The 18858-nt window shown below is 42.7% G+C and overlaps 1 protein-coding gene across 1 annotated transcript in view; it reads left to right on the top strand.

Annotated features, from left to right (window-relative positions):
- The window catches only part of si:dkey-22o22.2 (neural-cadherin), an 83189-nt gene extending 65175 nt beyond the window's left edge, over positions 1–18014 (top strand). The window contains exons 19-34 of the mRNA XM_058648281.1: positions 66–1062; positions 1232–1325; positions 2222–2406; positions 2548–2783; positions 4113–4390; positions 5337–5551; positions 5635–5762; positions 7068–7180; positions 7324–7435; positions 10954–11134; positions 11768–11934; positions 12005–12272; positions 12718–12901; positions 12981–13231; positions 13499–13656; positions 15833–18014. Coding sequence (XP_058504264.1) covers positions 66–1062; positions 1232–1325; positions 2222–2406; positions 2548–2783; positions 4113–4390; positions 5337–5551; positions 5635–5762; positions 7068–7180; positions 7324–7435; positions 10954–11134; positions 11768–11934; positions 12005–12272; positions 12718–12901; positions 12981–13231; positions 13499–13656; positions 15833–16342 — 4077 coding nt within the window. The 3' untranslated portion in view covers positions 16343–18014. The remainder of the gene's footprint in view (positions 1–65; positions 1063–1231; positions 1326–2221; positions 2407–2547; positions 2784–4112; positions 4391–5336; positions 5552–5634; positions 5763–7067; positions 7181–7323; positions 7436–10953; positions 11135–11767; positions 11935–12004; positions 12273–12717; positions 12902–12980; positions 13232–13498; positions 13657–15832) is intronic.
- Positions 18015–18858: the final 844 nt, after the last annotated feature.

The raw sequence follows: 18858 nt of genomic DNA, 5'->3' as shown, positions 1-18858 counted from the left end.
TGACAGAAACCTGTCAACGTCATCTTCAGTCATGTGACCATCACATACGTGTGTGTGTCTTTTAGGTAACGGAGGACCTGGAGGTGAACAGCGAGGTTGTCGTCGTCTCTGCCACAGACGGAGATGAAGGTGAGAACGCCGTGGTGACCTTCAGCGTTGTCGGAGGGGACGAGGACAGGAAGTTCTTTGTGGAGACAGACAGAGTCAACAGACGTGGCGTGATTAAACTAAAGAAGAAGGTGGACTTTGAGAAGCCACATGAGAGGACTTTCAATCTGACCCTGAAGGCCGAGGACGCTGACTTCTTCAGTCTGGCCTACTGCATCGTTCAGGTGGTGGACTCAAATGACCACGCTCCTGTCTTCTTCCCACAGTTCTACGAGTCAGCGGCCATGTCTGAAGATGTCCCCGTGGGGACAATTGTCACACAGGTCACAGCTTCTGATCTGGACTCTGGCCGAAATGGACATTTTTCCTACAGCATTTCCAAAGAGTCTGACCCCCACAGTCAGTTCCTGGTGGACCAGTCCGGGTGGGTGGTTGTGACCGGTTCACTGGACCGAGAGAAAATCTCACAGCACAGGATCATGGTCCTCGCCACAGATGCTGGGACTCCGCCTCTGACCGGAACCGCTGTTGTGGCGGTGACTGTGCTCGATGTTAACGACAACGGGCCGGAGTTCGAGGTCACGTATAAACCTCTCGTTTGGGAGAACATGGCGGCGCCTCAGCCGGTGCCAATGAACCAAACTTCCTTCCTCCTCCACGCCACTGACCACGACACCTCCACCAACGCCGGGCCCTTCTCCATACGGCTGCTCACGCTCACCTCAGACGCCACCAATTTCAACTTGACCGACTTCGGGAACGGCAGTGCCGCCGTCACGGCTCTGCGGTCCTTTGACCGCGAGCGACAAAAAGAGTACCGCCTACAGATTCTCATGATTGACAGTGGTTCACCTCCAATGAGCTCCACCAGCACGCTGACGGTCGTCATCGGGGACAGGAACGACCACGCCCACTCCCCAGGACACACTCACTTCATTGTCTACAGTTTTGGCGGTATGTTAACCAGTCCTATTCAAATAGCTTAGTTAGCTGCTAAAGTCTTATAGCTGAATTAGCTGCTAAAGTCATATAGCTATGTTAGCTGCTAATGTCATATAGCTATGTTAGCTGCTAATGTCATGTAGCTACATTGAGAATTTGACTCAGTTTGACTTTATTTCAGGAATCCTCCCGACCACGGTGCTGGGTCAGGTTCAGGCCCCTGACCTGGACGACTGGAGTCAGAAGGTTTACCAACTGGAGGGCAAACCCAGCAGGTGCTGTGATGTGACACAAACTCTTCTTTCCTGTCCAGACAAAGATTTTTGGGGTTTTACCAGTTATTTGTAGAAATGTTTTTTACTCTTGCAGCTGAACATGAGTGTTTTCTCACCCCCCTCCCTTTCCCTGTCCTGACCCCCAAAAACAAGCCGTGGAGTCATGTCCACGTCCAAGTCCATGTCCAAGTCCATGTCCATGTCCATGTCCATGTCAATGTCCATGTCTTTCATGGCTCTGGTGCGCAAAAGCAGTTTTTTTTACAAAGTGCTACCAACAAAGCCTATATATCCATCAATAATACGTCAAAGGCTGCATGAACAGAAACAGAGATTATAATCCAAGCCTCCAGAGAAGATGTGTTCTCCTGTGTGTCACAGCAGACGCTCAGAGAAAATACAAGTGACAGATTTTAAAAAGAGACAGAGACAGCACAAAGGGGGAGAAACAAAGAGACAGTGAGGGATCAAGATGGAGGGAGGAAAGTGAGCTATAACTATTGATAACCAGCAGTGTTGAAAATTCCCAGTGAAGCTTTGTCAGGGCCTTCTCCTCTAACGAGACGCCTGTGAAGAAGAGTGACAACAAGAACAAAGACAGAGAGAGAGAGAGAGAGAGAGGGTGAATTAGCATAGATAGTTGGTGTCGCCCGCCCGCCCGCCCTGATCACAGACGCTGACAGGTAGTCATTTGTTCACAGTGAGGATCAGGTTTAGTTTCCACAACATTCACATGTAGAAATAAAGAAGAAGAACAAACAAGATAAGAAGAAGAACAACATGTGATCTCCCAGTAACAGAAAATAAAATGAAATGTGTCACTCAACAAAGACAAGATGTACATTTACTTTACAAGGCACTTTAACAGAAATCGTCATTAAAAACTTCTCTCTCAGGTTCTTCAGTCTGAACCACAGCTCGGGTCAGCTCACTATCAAGGAGGGGACGCCGCCTGGAACGTACCAACTGCAGGTGCGTGTGTCAGACGACACCTGGCCCGACATCACCTCCACTGCACAGGTGGATGTCACAGGTCTGCAGCAGGACGTCCTGCAGGACGCCGCGTCCTTACGTCTGTCCAGTGAGTCCATGGTGATGATGATGAAGACCGTGAAGATGGTTGTAATGATGATGAAGATGATGATGATGATAATGATGACGATTACGATGGTGGTGAAGGTTTATGGAGGCAGTAATAACCATGTTCACGCTGGTCTTGCAGACCTGACAGTGGAGGAGTTCTTCAGCAGTGACGGTGCAGATGACAGTCGCTTCCATCGGCTGGCTCGAGTGTTGGCTCAGCTGCTGCAGACTCTGCCGGAAAACGTCCATATCTTCTCTGTGGGTGACGCCGGCCGTCAGGCGGAGAAGGAGCTGGACGTGTGGTTTTCCGCTCACGGCTCACCGTACTACAGGACGGAGAAGCTGCACGGCTACGTGGCAGCAAACAAAGACAAGGTGAATAAAATAAAAATATTTGGAATAATGTAATATTGTAAACCAGTGGTCCCCAATCCCCGGGCCGCGGACCGGTACCGGTCCATTGGTCAATTGGTACCGGGCTGCAGAGAAAGAATACATAACTTACATTATTTCCGTTCTATTTATTATCAGATTCTGAACAATATTTTATTTAGAAAAATCTGTCGCCACATCTGTCTATGACTCTGTCTTGACTCGGCCACACGTCACGGTCGAAGAAGAAGGTCAACTGCTGGAGATGGCAAAATGACGGCGGCATTAAAAGTATGTTTGAGACAATAACTCTGCCGGTGTTGTGGATTAAAGTCATGACAGAAAACCCTGAGATCGCCACAACAGCAACATCCTATCTGTGTGAAGCAGGGTGAGCGGGTGCTGCTGCTGCTGCTGCTGCTGCTGCTGTTGACGAAGCACCCGTCTCCTGGCGTCTGGGTCCTCCGTTACCGCTGCTGCGCAATGAACAGACGGGACTTCACATTTGTCCTTTGGTCACGGGTGCGCTGTGTGCAGTATTGTTGCCGCGATGTTACGAGGACGCTGCTAATAAAGTTGCATAAACAGTGGATTCACGTTTATTATTATATTTAGAAAATACCGGTCGTATCATTTTATTTTGTTGTATTTATCTGCCACACATTAAAGGCTGGTCCATGAAAATATCTGATATTAAACCGGTCCGTGGCGCAAAAAAAGTTGGGGACTGCTGTTGTAAACCACTAAACCCCATAGAGAAAGTCAGTGATTTTAGTTTGCGGGGACACTGGAGCTGCTGGTCTACTACTGCCTCGTGTGGTCACTTTGTGTCACTTGCATAATGTTGAATGATGGATTTCAAATGCCGAAAATGCTGAAGATATTTGAACTTAGTGATGGAGGCAGCAGTGGATCAACAACTCCTGTGTGTGTGATGTTAAAATCACTGATTTTCTCTGTGGACTTTGGTGTGAATATTATCTTTTCTCCAGCTCCATAATCTGATCCATCGAAAAATGAAACAAAAACTTTAAAAAATCAGAAGTCAGAGAGTTTACAATGTTCTGATATAAACATCACATTTACAGTATTTAACATGAAAACACACCACGAGAGGTTAATGTGGATGTGTCTTCTCACACACACACACACACACAGACTGTATTTCAGGTCGATTAAAAGCCTGAGAGCAGCTGTTGAGCTGAGCTCAGTGATGTCAGAGGCTGACAGTGCTGACCCAAAAACATGTTATCATTAATTATTAACATCCTGTTTATTGATTTATTTCAATAGTTTTGTGAAGAATGTGATTGCACTTCTCATCCCCTCCAGCTGGAGGCCACAGTAGGCGTGTCCATCTCTCAGGTGGGCGTGGACGACTGCCCACGCACTGACTGCAGTCATTCTGGAGGCTGCAGCACTGAGGTTTCGTTCAGCCGGGCCCCGGTGGCCCTCAGCACCGGGGACACCTCGCTGGTGTCGCTGACGACCTCAACAAGAGCTCTGTGTGGCTGCAGGGGTCGAGATCTCGTCCACCTGCCGTGCTCCACATATCCCAGCAACCCCTGCTTCAATGGTGGAACCTGCCAGGACGGACCACTGGGATTCAGGTGCATCCAGAGAACGCTCAGAATAATAGACTGACTGCCAAATAATGAGCTATTTTTTCCATCATTGAGAGACTGACTGCCAAATAATGAGCTCTTCTTACATCATTGAGAGATTGATTGGAAAATAGTGAGCTGTTCTATACATCGAGAGGTTGACTGCCAAATAATGAGCTGTTCTTTACATCATTGAGAGACTGACTGCCAAATAATGAGCTGTTCTTTACATCATCAACAGCCTGATTGCAAAATAATGAGCTGTTCTTTACATCATTGAGAGACTGACTGCCAAATAATGAGTTATTCTTTACCTCATCAACAGACTAATTGCAAAATAGTGAGCTGTTCTATACATCGAGAGACTGACTGCCAAATAATGAGCTGTTCTTTACATCATTGAGAAACTGACTGTCAAATAATGAGCTCTTCTTTACATCATTGAGAGACTGACTGCCAAATAATGAGCTGTTCTTTACATCATCGACAGACTGCAAAATAGTGAGCTGCTCTTTACATCGAGAGATGGACTGCCAAATAATGAGTTATTCTTTACCTCATCAACAGACTGATTGCAAAATAGTGAGCTGTTCTATACATCGAGAGATTGACTGCCAAATAATGTGCTGTTCTTTACGTCATCAACAGACTGATTGCAAAATAGTGAGCTGTTCTCTACATCGAGAGATTGACTGCCAAATAATGAGCTGTTCTTTACATCGCCAAGAGACTGACTGCCAAATAATGAGCTGTTCTTTACATCATTGAGAGACTGACTGCCAAATAATGAGTTTTTCTTTACCTCACCAACAGACTGATTGCAAAATAGTGAGCGGTTCTATTCACCCAGAGATTGACTGCCAAATAATGAGCTGTTCTATACATCATTTAGAGATTGACTGCCAAATAATGAGCTGTTCTCTACATCCACACTGAACGTGGTGTCCCTCAGGTGTCAGTGTCCTCCCATGTTGGACGGTCCTCAGTGTCAGCAGACCAAGCACAGCTTCGGTGGCCGAGGATACGCCTGGTTCCCTCCCATCATGACTTGCTTCCAGAGCCACATCTCCCTGGAGTTTCTGACTGAGTCGGACAACGGGCTGCTCCTCTACAACGGGCCACTCGGCCCCGCCCACTCTGAGGTGCAGGAGGACTTCATTGCTGTAGGTGAGTTTTCTGCTGAAGTGAAATCCCTCATGAGTTCATTGTCTCACTCAGTCATATGACAAACGTTTGTTGTGTCCGTGCAGAGCTGAGAGACGGCGTTCCCACTCTGAGCGTGAACCACGGATCAGGAACGCTGACTCTGCAGCTGCCGCACAAATCCACCGTCACTGACCGCCACTGGCATCGACTGGACATCATCAGTGATGGCAAGGTAAAGAGGACATTTTTATACCTTACATATATATAATGTCCTCCAGGTCCAACGAGCACTTCCTGATTTCTGAAATTAGAATAAAACATAACATCATTTTTGCAGGGCCGACCAAAGCATTAATGCCTTGTAGAACCTGATAATGTAATAAATCCCTGATAATGTAATAACCCCGATAATGTAATAAAAATGTGCACTTGAGTCTATTGAAAATTTAATGAAACCTGATAATGTAATAACTTCCCGATAATGTAATAAAGTGCATTTCCCAATAATGTAATACACTTTTTACCAATAATGTAATAAAGTATTACATTAACGGGAGGTTATTACATTATCAGGTTAGCCTTCATTTCACAGGTCCTGATAATGTAATAATTCCCCAATATTGTAATAATTTAACAGCAGACCACCCGTTACTTGGGTTCAAGTGGTGATACTGTGTAAGCAACGCAAGCTCGAGAGCTCTAGCGCCACCAACAGGACAAAGTTAACTTTTGACTTGTTCATCCGTTTTTCACAAACGATGTATCAGTGGAACCCTTGGGCCAGGCCTTACTTATTGTACCAAGTGTGGTTAAATATGTTAAAGGCTTGCAGAGAAATTGGCTTACTTCCTGTTTGGTGACCTCAACGTCATGTTTGATTGGCTGCCACGGCCAAGTGCCTTTGAATTTCAACATGTTGAATGCATTCGTGTGGCATGGTCTGAAGATCATCTGAACGATGTTTTGAGGAGATTACACTATATGTGTGAAAAGAGAAGCCTTTGAAAGGTTATGGAAAATCCAATATGGCCGAAAAAAACATTAAGGATGCGTTAAACTCGGCTTGGCCCAAGGATTCCAGTGATACATCGTTTGTGAAAAACGGATGAACAAGTCAAAAGTTATTGTACATACATGCATGTCCAACTTTGTCCTGTTGATGGCGCTAGAGCTCTCGAGCTTGCGTTGCTTACACAGTATAACGGCTGGTCTGCTGTTAAATTATTACAATATTGGGGAATTATTACATTATCAGGACCTGCGAAATGAAGGCTAACCTGATAATGTAATAACTTCCTGTTAATGTAATACTTTATTACATTATTGGTAAAAAGTGTATTAAATTATTGGGAAATGCACTTTATTACACTATCGGGGTTATTACATTATCAGGCATTTATTACATTATCAGGTTGTACATGCCTCCACACATACAATTAGGATCACCAGGGGCCCCAGTCAGCCCCTTAGTTCACTTATGCCTCGACACCAAGTTAGTACTAACTCTGTGTGTGTGTGTGTGTGTGTGTATGTTCAGGCCGTCCAGCTGATCCTGGACCAGTGTGGGGGGGCGGGGCTGATGGAGGCCGACGCTCAAGACATGGACGAGTCCGTGTGCAGAGCTGTAGGAGAGACGCCGGGGAGCCAGAGGTCAGAGGTCAAAGTGACTGAACAGTGGAGTCAAACATGTTCCATCCAATAAACCCAGTCCTGAGCAGAGTGGAGCAGAAACAAATACAGTCTCTATGTCTTTTATCCACATGAAAACTCTTCTTTATGTTCAAAAACATCAGGTTTCTCAACGTGTTCCAGCCTCTGCAACTGGGCGGAGTCAAGGACACATCTCCTCAAAGACATTACCACAGTTTCAGCGGCTGCATACGCCACCTGGTGGTGGACAGTCAGGTAATGTCAAACAGTGTGTGTTCTTGTATTTGTGGACATTTTGTGAAAGTGAAACTAAACCTTTTTGAAAGAAATTTGAGAAGTTAAAAAATGTCAGAAAGTAGAACATTTTCACATTTGAGAAGCTGGAAAATGACAGAAAGTAGAAAATATTCACATTTGAGAAGCTGGAAAATGACAGAAAGTAGAAAATATTCACATATAAGAAGCTGAAAAATGACAGAAAGTAGAAAATATTCACATTTAGGAGGTTGAAAAAGTGACAGAAAGTAGCAAATATTCACATTTAAGAAGCTGAAAAATTTGAGAAGTAGAACATTTTCACATTTGAGAAGCTGAAAAATGATACAAAGTAGAACATTTTCACATTTGAGAAGCTAAAAAATGACAGAAAGTTGAAAATGTTCACATTTGAGAAGCTAAAAAATTACAGAAAGTAGAAAATATTCACATTTAAGAAGCTGAAAAAAGTCAGAAAGTACAAAATATTCACATTTAAGTAGCTGAAAAATGTCAGAAAGTACAAAATATTCACATTTGAGTAGCTGAAAAATGTCAGAAAGTAGAAAATGTTCACATATGAGAAGCAAAAAAAATGACAGAAAGTAGAAAATATTCACATTTAAGAAGCGGAAAAATGTCAGAAAGTAGAAAATGTTCACGTTTAAGAAGCTGAAAAATGTCAGAACGTAGAAAAGTTTCACTTTTGAGAAGCTGAAAAATGTCAGAAAGTAGAAAATGTTCACATTTAAGATGTTGACAAATGAAATAAAGTAGAAAACGTTCACATTTAAGAAGCTGAAAAATGTCAGAAAGCAGAAAATGTTCACATTTGAGAAACTGAAAAATGACAGAAAGTAGAAAATGTTCACACTTAAGCTGAAAAATGTCAGAAAGTAGAAAATATTCACATTTAAGAAGCTAAAAAATGTCAGAAAGCAGAAAATGTTCACATTTGAGAAGCTAAAAAATGTCAGAAAGTAGAAAACGTTCACATTTAAGAAGCTGGAAAATGTCAGAAAGTGGAAAATATTCACATTTAAGAAGGTAAAAAATGTCAGAAAGTAGAAAATGTTCACATTTGAGAAACTGAAAAATGACAGAAAGTAGAAAATGTTCACACTTAAGCTGAAAAATGTCAGAAAGTAGAAAATATTCACATTTAAGAAGCTAAAAAATGTCAGAAAGCAGAAAATGTTCACATTTGAGAAGCTGAAAAATGTCAGAAAGTAGAAAATGTTCACATTTAAGAAGCTGAAAAATGACAGAAAGTAGAAAATATTCACATTTAAGAAGCAAAAAAATGTCAGAAAGTAGAAAATATTCACATTTAAGAAGCTAAAAAATGACAGAAAGTAGAAAATGTTCACATTTAAGAAGCTGAAAAATGACAGAAAGTAGAAAATGTTCACATTTAAGAAGCTGAAAAATGACAGAAAGTAGAAAATATTCACATTTAGGAGGTTGAAAAAGTGACAGAAAGTAGCAAATATTCACATTTAAGAAGCTGAAAAATTTGAGAAGTAGAACATTTTCACATTTGAGAAGCTGAAAAATGATACAAAGTAGAACATTTTCACATTTGAGAAGCTAAAAAATGACAGAAAGTTGAAAATGTTCACATTTGAGAAGCTAAAAAATTACAGAAAGTAGAAAATATTCACATTTAAGAAGCTGAAAAAAGTCAGAAAGTACAAAATATTCACATTTAAGTAGCTGAAAAATGTCAGAAAGTACAAAATATTCACATTTGAGTAGCTGAAAAATGTCAGAAAGTAGAAAATGTTCACATATGAGAAGCAAAAAAAATGACAGAAAGTAGAAAATATTCACATTTAAGAAGCGGAAAAATGTCAGAAAGTAGAAAATGTTCACGTTTAAGAAGCTGAAAAATGTCAGAACGTAGAAAAGTTTCACATTTAAGAAGCTGAAAAATGACAGAAAGTAGAAAATGTTCACATTTAAGAAGCTGAAAAATGACAGAAAGTAGAAAATATTCACATTTAGGAGGTTGAAAAAGTGACAGAAAGTAGCAAATATTCACATTTAAGAAGCTGAAAAATTTGAGAAGTAGAACATTTTCACATTTGAGAAGCTGAAAAATGATACAAAGTAGAACATTTTCACATTTGAGAAGCTAAAAAATGACAGAAAGTTGAAAATGTTCACATTTGAGAAGCTAAAAAATTACAGAAAGTAGAAAATATTCACATTTAAGAAGCTGAAAAAAGTCAGAAAGTACAAAATATTCACATTTAAGTAGCTGAAAAATGTCAGAAAGTACAAAATATTCACATTTGAGTAGCTGAAAAATGTCAGAAAGTAGAAAATGTTCACATATGAGAAGCAAAAAAAATGACAGAAAGTAGAAAATATTCACATTTAAGAAGCGGAAAAATGTCAGAAAGTAGAAAATGTTCACGTTTAAGAAGCTGAAAAATGTCAGAACGTAGAAAAGTTTCACTTTTGAGAAGCTGAAAAATGTCAGAAAGTAGAAAATGTTCACATTTAAGATGTTGACAAATGAAATAAAGTAGAAAACGTTCACATTTAAGAAGCTGAAAAATGTCAGAAAGCAGAAAATGTTCACATTTGAGAAACTGAAAAATGACAGAAAGTAGAAAATGTTCACACTTAAGCTGAAAAATGTCAGAAAGTAGAAAATATTCACATTTAAGAAGCTAAAAAATGTCAGAAAGCAGAAAATGTTCACATTTGAGAAGCTAAAAAATGTCAGAAAGTAGAAAACGTTCACATTTAAGAAGCTGGAAAATGTCAGAAAGTGGAAAATATTCACATTTAAGAAGGTAAAAAATGTCAGAAAGTAGAAAATGTTCACATTTGAGAAACTGAAAAATGACAGAAAGTAGAAAATGTTCACACTTAAGCTGAAAAATGTCAGAAAGTAGAAAATATTCACATTTAAGAAGCTAAAAAATGTCAGAAAGCAGAAAATGTTCACATTTGAGAAGCTGAAAAATGTCAGAAAGTAGAAAATGTTCACATTTAAGAAGCTGAAAAATGACAGAAAGTAGAAAATATTCACATTTAAGAAGCAAAAAAATGTCAGAAAGTAGAAAATATTCACATTTAAGAAGCTAAAAAATGACAGAAAGTAGAAAATGTTCACATTTAAGAAGCTGAAAAATGACAGAAAGTAGAAAATGTTCACATTTAAGAAGCTGAAAAATGACAGAAAGTAGAAAATATTCACATTTAAGAAGCTGAAAAATGACAGAAAGTAGAAAATGTTCACATTTGAGAAGCTAAAAAATGACAGAAAGTAGAAAATATTCACATTTAAGAAGCTGAAAAATGACAGAAAGTAGAAAATATTCACATTTAAGAAGCTGAAAAATGACAGAAAGTAGAAAATGTTCACATTTAAGAAGCTGAAAAATGACAGAAAGTAGAAAATATTCACATTTAAGAAGCTGAAAAATGTCAGAAAGTTGAAAATATTCAAATTCCAGAAGCTGGAAAATGACAAAGTAGATTTAATGATTTCTGTCCCTCAGGTGTTGGACCTGGCGTCTCCAGGTGAGAGTGTGGACAGCGCTGCAGGCTGCAGGTTCACAGACGCCGTGTGTTTGACGGCGGCAAGTCCTTCCTGTGGTGTCCACGCCTCCTGTGACGCTGAGTGGGGCTCCTTCAGCTGCAAGTGTCACCCGGGACACGAGGGACACAAGTGTGATAGAGGTGAGATGTCTGTTTGTCTCTGAGTCCAGCAGATGTTCTGTGTGTCATTTCATTTCAATTCAATTCAATTCAATTTTATTTGTATAGCGCTAAATCCTAACATACATGATCTCAGGTCTGTACATAGACAACATCAAGGAGAGCAGAGAAACACAACTTCACACAATGAGCAAACACTAGGCATCAGTGGAGAGAAAACACTCCCTCTTAACAGAAGAAGAAATCTCTGACAGAACCAGACTCACACATGTGCAGCATCTGCCTCGACCGATTGGGGTGAAAGGAAAATGGGGGACAGAGGAGAGGAGAGGGACAGAAAGGGGGGAGAGAAAGGACAAGAGGGAGATGAGGTAGAGACAGAAGAGAGAGAGAGACCAGGAGCAGATACACAACAACTGTATCAAGTTACAAGTTTATACAGTTAATGATATCGACTTTTAATTATAGCACAATAATAATGGTGATGATATGTATGATATGGATAGCCTCGAAAACTGGATCTGGATCCTGCAACCTGCAAGATGAGAATACAGAGAGAGAGAGAGGGAAGGAAGGAAGGACACAAACTAGGGAACATGTGTCATGTTGAGATGTTTAAGAGCTGGATGTGTTCATATGCCCCTCCCCCCACAGTCGTCCCTGAGTTCTCCTTCGACTCTGGCGGCGTGGTCCGTTACCAGCTCAGAGGAGGCAGCAGCTCCAGACGCACAGACGTGCAGCTGCTCCTCAGAACCAGATCCACGTCAGGGTCCCTGCTCTCCATCACGTCCCGGGACACCAACAAGTACATCGTCCTGGAGGTGAGTCCAAGCTCCGCCCATCGCCACTCGTCTACCTCTAAATGTGTTTTGACATTTTTGTGTCTCTCAGATCTTGGACGGTCTCCTCTCGGTCCGTGCCAACCTCGGCGACGGTGCCCGCACCCTGAGACTCCCCGGTCAGCGGATAGACATCGGACAGTGGGTCCTGGTCAGCCTCAGTCGTCACGGCAACCTGTTTACGCTAAGGCTGGAGCGAGGCGGAGGGTCGCGGGAGGTCCAGGCCCGGCTGGGGAGTCGGCAGGAGATCGCGGTCGACCCGGCGAGTGTGACAGTCGGCAACGGTCCAAACACCAGAGACGAGAGTGAAGAGTTTCAGGGTGAGATCTGGACTTCACAGAGGGAGGGAGAGTTCACAGAGACACAGAGGCTCACTTTAAGTGAAAACATGATCACGTCTTTGTCTCACTGTGAGACAGAAACTGAAGTTTGTAAAGCACTCACTCTCTCACACACACACACACACACACACACACACTCTATCACACCAAACCTCATAGAGAAAATCAGTGATTTTAACATCACACACGCACAGGAGTTGTTGATCCACTGCTGCCTCCATCACTAAGTTCAAATGTCTTATTTTGTAAAATTTGGCTTTCTAAATATTTAATGTAGACTTACTTCAGTGACACAAAGTGACCACACGAGGCAGCAGGTTTGGTGTGGTACAGCACAGCCAGCAGAGTCGCCCCCTGGTGGCTACTGAACGTTTGTTGTCGCTACTGTCAGATCCAGGATCAGGGTTCTGGTTCTTGTGTGCAGGCTGCCTGAAGGACGTTCGTTTTAACGGTCAGGTTCTCCCTCTGGATGGGCGGAGTCAGGAGCTAGTGGCGGTGCAGGAGCGCGGTGGCGTCTCGTCCGGCTGCGTCAGCGATGCCTGCAGAGGCGATCCGTGCGTCCATCCGCTGCTGCGCTGCGTCGACCTGTGGCGGAAGCACCAGTGCAGGTGAAGCCACGCCCACACGCAGCAGCACACGTGGTCACGAGTCATTGCTAACTTTGCTGAGTCATGCCGTCATGTCCAGGTGTCCCGCGGGTCAGGTGACCGTGACCGATGAGTCGGGTCAGCAGCGGTGCGGACCCTCGCCGTGTGGACTCACTTCCTGTCGTAACGGCGGCGTTTGCCAGGCGCTGTCGCCCGACAACTACCACTGCCGATGCCAGGACGGGTTCAGAGGTCAGCGCTGCGAGCTGGGGCAGGTCAAAGGTCACCGTGTGGCTGCTCTGAGTCCCAGCTCCATCCTGGCCATCAGCATGTGTCTGCTCGTCTTCTTTGGTGAGAAACGACCACAACGTTTGATTTTTACAAACATCACAACAACATCGACAAAACCTGCACTTCCTGTAAATAATACACACACTTGTGTGTCTGTCTGTGTGTGTGTGTGTGTGTGTGTCCAGGTAATACTAATGTTGTGGGGACCTAAACCTGTTTACACAGTCACATTATGGGGACTTGTCTTCCTTGTGGGGACAAGGGACAACAATCAAGTCCCCACAACGTAAATGCTACATTTTAAGGTGAAGATGTGTTTGTGTGCAGCGGTGCTGGTGGCAGTGACCGTATGGAACCAGACAGGAAGTCGTAACAAGTTCCAGAAACAAGGAGTTTATCAGCTTCCTGCAGAGAATCAGAGCTGGGAGGATGTGAGAGAGAACATCCTGAACTACAACGAGGAGGGAGGAGGAGAACAAGACCAGGTGAGAGGGTGAGAGGGTGAGAGGGTGAGAGGAGGAGAACTAGACCAGGTGAGAGGGTGAGAGGGTGAGAGGAGGAGAACTAGACCAGGTGAGAAGGTGAGAGGAGGAGAACAAGACCCGGTGAGAGGGTGAGAGGGTGAGAGGGTGAGAACAAGACCAGGTGAGAGGGTTAGAGGAGGAGAACTAGACCAGGTGAGAAGGTGAGAGGAGGAGAACAAGACCAGGTGAGAGGGTGTGAGGGTGAGAGGAGGAGAACAAGACCAGGTGAGAGGGTGAGAGGAGGAGAACAAGACCAGGTGAGAGGGTGAGAGGAGGAGAACTAGACCAGGTGAGAGGGTGAGAGGAGGAGAACTAGACCAGGTGAGAGGGTGAGAGGAGGAGAACTAGACCAGGTGAGAGGGTGAGAGGAGGAGAACAAGACCAGGTGAGAGGGTGAGAGGAGGAGAACTAGACCAGGTGAGAGGGTGGGTGTGGTCTTCACAGTGCAGACAGGAAGTGAACTTTCTCTCGCGTTTGTTGCTTTAGGCATCAGTCATGTGGGCGGAGCCTCTCTCCCTTTATTTAACATTTTATTCTCAAACTGAAGTATGAGGTTAAATGAGTTCTAATAATATCTGTATATGTGCAGAGGCTGATCCACACGTACGTCTGGATTTGAACGCGTTTAAAGATCCACAAATAAATTAAAAAAACATTTGTAACTTGTATATTGATTTTTACAAATATAGATGTGTATTTGTAAATAATACGACATTTGTAAAACTGAAAATTGCATTTGTGGATCAACAGCTCACACATTCATCATCTCTTTCCACATATTTGTCTCAGTAATGCCTCCCTTCACCAGCAGGTGGCAGTGTTTTACAAGTACAATCTAGCTAAAGTGACAATGCACTCCATGACATGGATGTATTATAAGAACTGGATAGAGCCCCGCCCCTTTCGGCGCGTCCATAAACCGCTAAAGGCATGATGGGAGTACAAGCGGATTTCATGAATATGAATTTTATAACTCCAGATTCTTTCACTCTAATTCATGTGTTCATCACATTCATCAGTAACTTTATGAAAAGAAAGTGACGATAAGACAAGCAGGATCCCCGGGAATCAGTGGTGATGTGAGCACAGGTCTGAGGTCATCACACCATCATCTGCCCCGTGTCAGTATAACTCCACACAGCAGCTCGTTGACTGATATAGACGTCAATTTCACCACTGCTCTGAAAATGACTGGCAGCTCGTTAATACATCGATAATAAGTTTGAAAATAAATGCTAATGAGCGACGAATAAATAACTAAAACCTGTTTTGTCACAATAATTTTAAAAAATGTCAAAGACAACCCATCATTGCCTTCATTTATTCACATTTCTCATAAAGTTTTCAAACGGTTCTCTGACTGTAGCCGTTCCCGAGACGTCACATGACCGCGCTTTGCTGTGCTCGTACACACCTGTGACGTCACATGACCGCGCTTTGCTGTGCTCGTACACACCTGTGACGTCACATGACCGCGCTTTGCTGTGCTCGTACACACCTGTGACGTCACTCTGGGAAATAAGAGTTTTCTGGGCTTTTTATGGCCTTTAGGAAGGTTTTAAATGTGAAACTCCATGAATTAAAAATATAGAATATAAAGATCTATACATGACTGTGTCCTTGTCTCCACGTGTCCTGTGGACACCTTTAAACGCGGCTCTTTTACTCTTGTGCTCAATGGGAAAATTCTTTTTGTATTTGTTGTTGCAGTACCACGAGTGGCCACCATGACAAAATGTCTTCAAGGCAGAGGGGGCGGAGCTCTATCCAGTTCTTATAATACATCCATGTCATGGAGTGCATTGTCACTTTAGCTAGATTGTACTTGTAAAACACTGCCACCTGCTGGTGAAGGGAGGCATTACTGAGACAAATATGTGGAAAGAGATGATGAATGTGTGAGCTGTTGATCCACAAATGCAATTGTCAGTTTTACAAATGTCGTATTATTTACAAATACACATTTATATTTGTAAAAATCAATATACAAGTTACAAATGTTTTTTAATTTATTTGTGGATCTTTAAACACGCGTTCAAATCCGGACATACGTGTGGATCAGCCTGAAGATGTTTAATGTTGACGTTTACAAACAGCTGTACCTAATAAAGTGACCGCCCCCTCCTTTTCCCTCCAGAAGGGTTATGACATCACAGAGCTGCAGCGCCCCCTGTGTTCCAGTGTGTCACAGTTGTCGTCCTGCACCACAGCGCCCGGCTCTCAGGAGGAAGTTCACGCGTGCGGCTCCTCCTGCAGCTCTGGCGCCGCCTACCTCAGCACGCACCGCCCCTGTCAGCCACACAGCAGCAACGACGCCACCTGCAGGCGTCACGCAGGCACGCATTCACACGGCGACTTTAAGAGCTACGTGGAGCGAATCGTCTGGGACGCCGACCGCGACGGCGAGGCGTCGCCGCCCGACACCTGCCACGTGTGGAACGTGGAGGGTCAGGGGTCGGCGGCGGGAAGTCTCAGCTCGCTGGGGTCGGACGTTTCTCGTGGACGCGTCGGCATAGAAGACGTCGCAGAGTTTGTTTACGACAGATTATCGCGATGGGGCCCGAAGTTCCGGACGCTGAGCGACATGTACGAGCGACCGCAGCGCGCCGTCTCGTACGGAGACGCCACACCGCCTCAACACCACTAGAGGGCGACACACACACACACACACACAGTCCTCTCAGGAAAATGATTCTCTCAGGTCTCTCTCTCCTGGATCAGAGGACGAGATACGATGACATCATCACGAGTCACATGATCACCGTCGATAGGGAACCAAAACACGAGCGTGACAGAAAATCCGATTTTTAAAAAGATTCTATTTTTTTATTCTTCTGACTCATGATCACATTTTATCGTAAAAAAAAAAACCACACGCAACTTTCCATGTCTTAAAAATGTGTGAAATGATTTCATAAAATCTGCGTCGGAAAGCGATGTTTTGACATATTTGGACAAATGAAACTGTAAGAAAGTCAAAAAACCCTGAACGTGGACTTCGTGTTTGTTCTTCTTCACACACTCTGTGCGACATTCGCACTCAAATCGCGAGCTTTGGCGTTTCATTGCAGACGTTCTCCTCGTACAACTTTAAATTGACTGTTTCTGCTCGTTTCCCTGACAACGGCCCTCATGTGTTTTTTTAAAAGCTCAGATAGAAAATAGATGAGAAGTTGATTTAGATGTGATCTGGAAAAAAAAACCCACACAACCTACATCACAGCGCGCTTTGATCGGGAACGGTGTGCTACGACTTGTCGTAGTGTTTCCAGTAACCATGGCAACAAAAATTGCAAAGAACTGTGAATCATTTCCACATACACATGAATGGAAAAACAATCAGAACCCTGCCCACTGTGTGGTCACACTTTAACACTTTAACATAAAGATGTGGTTCACATGACACGAGGCTTTTCTCACCTAAATCAAAGTTTTGATAAATACTAAGTTTTTTAAACAATCACAGTTGAAGTTTTGTACTTCTGTTTGGACGTATTCAGATTTTATAATGAGTGTGTGTTGCAGTGGCACACAGACAGTTTCTACATAAACACGTTGATTCCACAAAAATTCTACTTTTTCTAAATACTTCAGATTTTAAAAGTTAATGTTACGAATAAAAACTCAGAGTTCGGACTTTCACTGGCGACGGTCGTTGCTACCTCTCGCGTGTTGTCATGACAACGCCAGATGAATGTAGTTTTATTAAAAAAAGAAAAGATTATAAAATCTGATTTTTTTTCCTGCGACTGTTGGGGGCGGAGCCAGTGAACAATCAGAGTTTTGTGTCAGTCAGTCGTGAGTAAATGTTTTAATCCTGAACTCTTTTCTTTCTTCTGTTTTTTTCCCTTGTGATTAAAAGTTTGTTTTTTTTCAGATCTATGCGTCCAAACATGTTTTTAAACGTTGTGTCGACTCGAGTCGTGTGTTAACTGTGAAATAGTCAAAAACAGACGTTTGTAAAGCACTCATTCTCTCACACCAAAGTCCAATCACACACACAGCAGTTGTTGATCCACTGCTGCCTCCATCACTAAGTTCAAATGTCTTATTTTGTCAAATTCGGCTTTTAAAATATTTTATTCAGACTTACTTCAGTGACACAAAGTGACCACACGAGGCAGCAGAGGACCAGCAGCTCCAGTGGGCTTTGGTGTGGGAGATAAAGTGAGATAAAGACGTGAATGTGTGACGTAGACGTGTTGATGTTTGTTTTTCTCCTTCAGTCAGTGATGCTGTGTGTGAGTGATGTAAACATGTTTTACAAACGTGGAATATTCCTTTTGTAAATGACTTTTAATTAAAATGTTCTTTCCCAACTGTTTCAATTTGTAATTTTGTTCCTCAACATGTTTTCTTTCTTTTCAGTTCTTTGTGTTGGCTTTTGATAAGACTTTTTATTTTGAAAACTGGAAATAGGACAGTTTGGTTTGGACGCTTTCAGTAAATGTATTTATTTATTTATTTGTTATTTATTTAAGGAAGAAAATCTGCGCTGATTGGACCACAGCTGCCTCTCGTGAGAAGTGTCCATATACAAACTGGTCAACTTTAAATGTGCCGGTAGCTTCTGTTGTGACCTCTGTTGTGAGGTCATGTCTCCGGGGTTTTACCATAGAACTGGACGACTTTTACAGACACGCTGCAGCAAAAAGCTGTTGAAACGTGAGCTCAGAAGAATTATGAGACCAGTACAGCATGTTTTCAGAGGGTTTATTTTTACTGCATAACTGATTATGACATCATAGTAATACTGTAAGATGTATTTTTAGTCACATTTAACTTTTCACAACAAAAACTGACCATTAGTCTGTGGACGTGGTATAAAATACACAATTTGTAATTGTACTGTTTGGTTTCAGTTTTATAGTACTTGGTTCATCTTGTACTTTATGCACAGGTAGTATGAAGTACTTTTACTGTGTACTTTCCCATTAATCCAGGGTCAAAATTCACTTTTCACAACAAAATTTAAGTTGTATAAAATACACAATTTGTGTTAGTACTTTATGATTTCACACACACACTTACATGTATATTTTCCTTTGTCAATAATTTTCACTTTCCTATGAAAAAGAACCTGCATTTTCCTCATCATGGTGAAACTGTGCCACCCTGTGGTGAACGGTGGAACTGCACTGAACACGAGTCCTAGTTTGTTTT

The sequence above is a fragment of the Solea solea genome, chromosome 13 (genome assembly GCF_958295425.1).
Source record: "Solea solea chromosome 13, fSolSol10.1, whole genome shotgun sequence".
Lineage (NCBI taxonomy): Eukaryota > Metazoa > Chordata > Actinopteri > Pleuronectiformes > Soleidae > Solea > Solea solea.
This window is presented reverse-complemented; position numbering and strand designations above follow the sequence as displayed.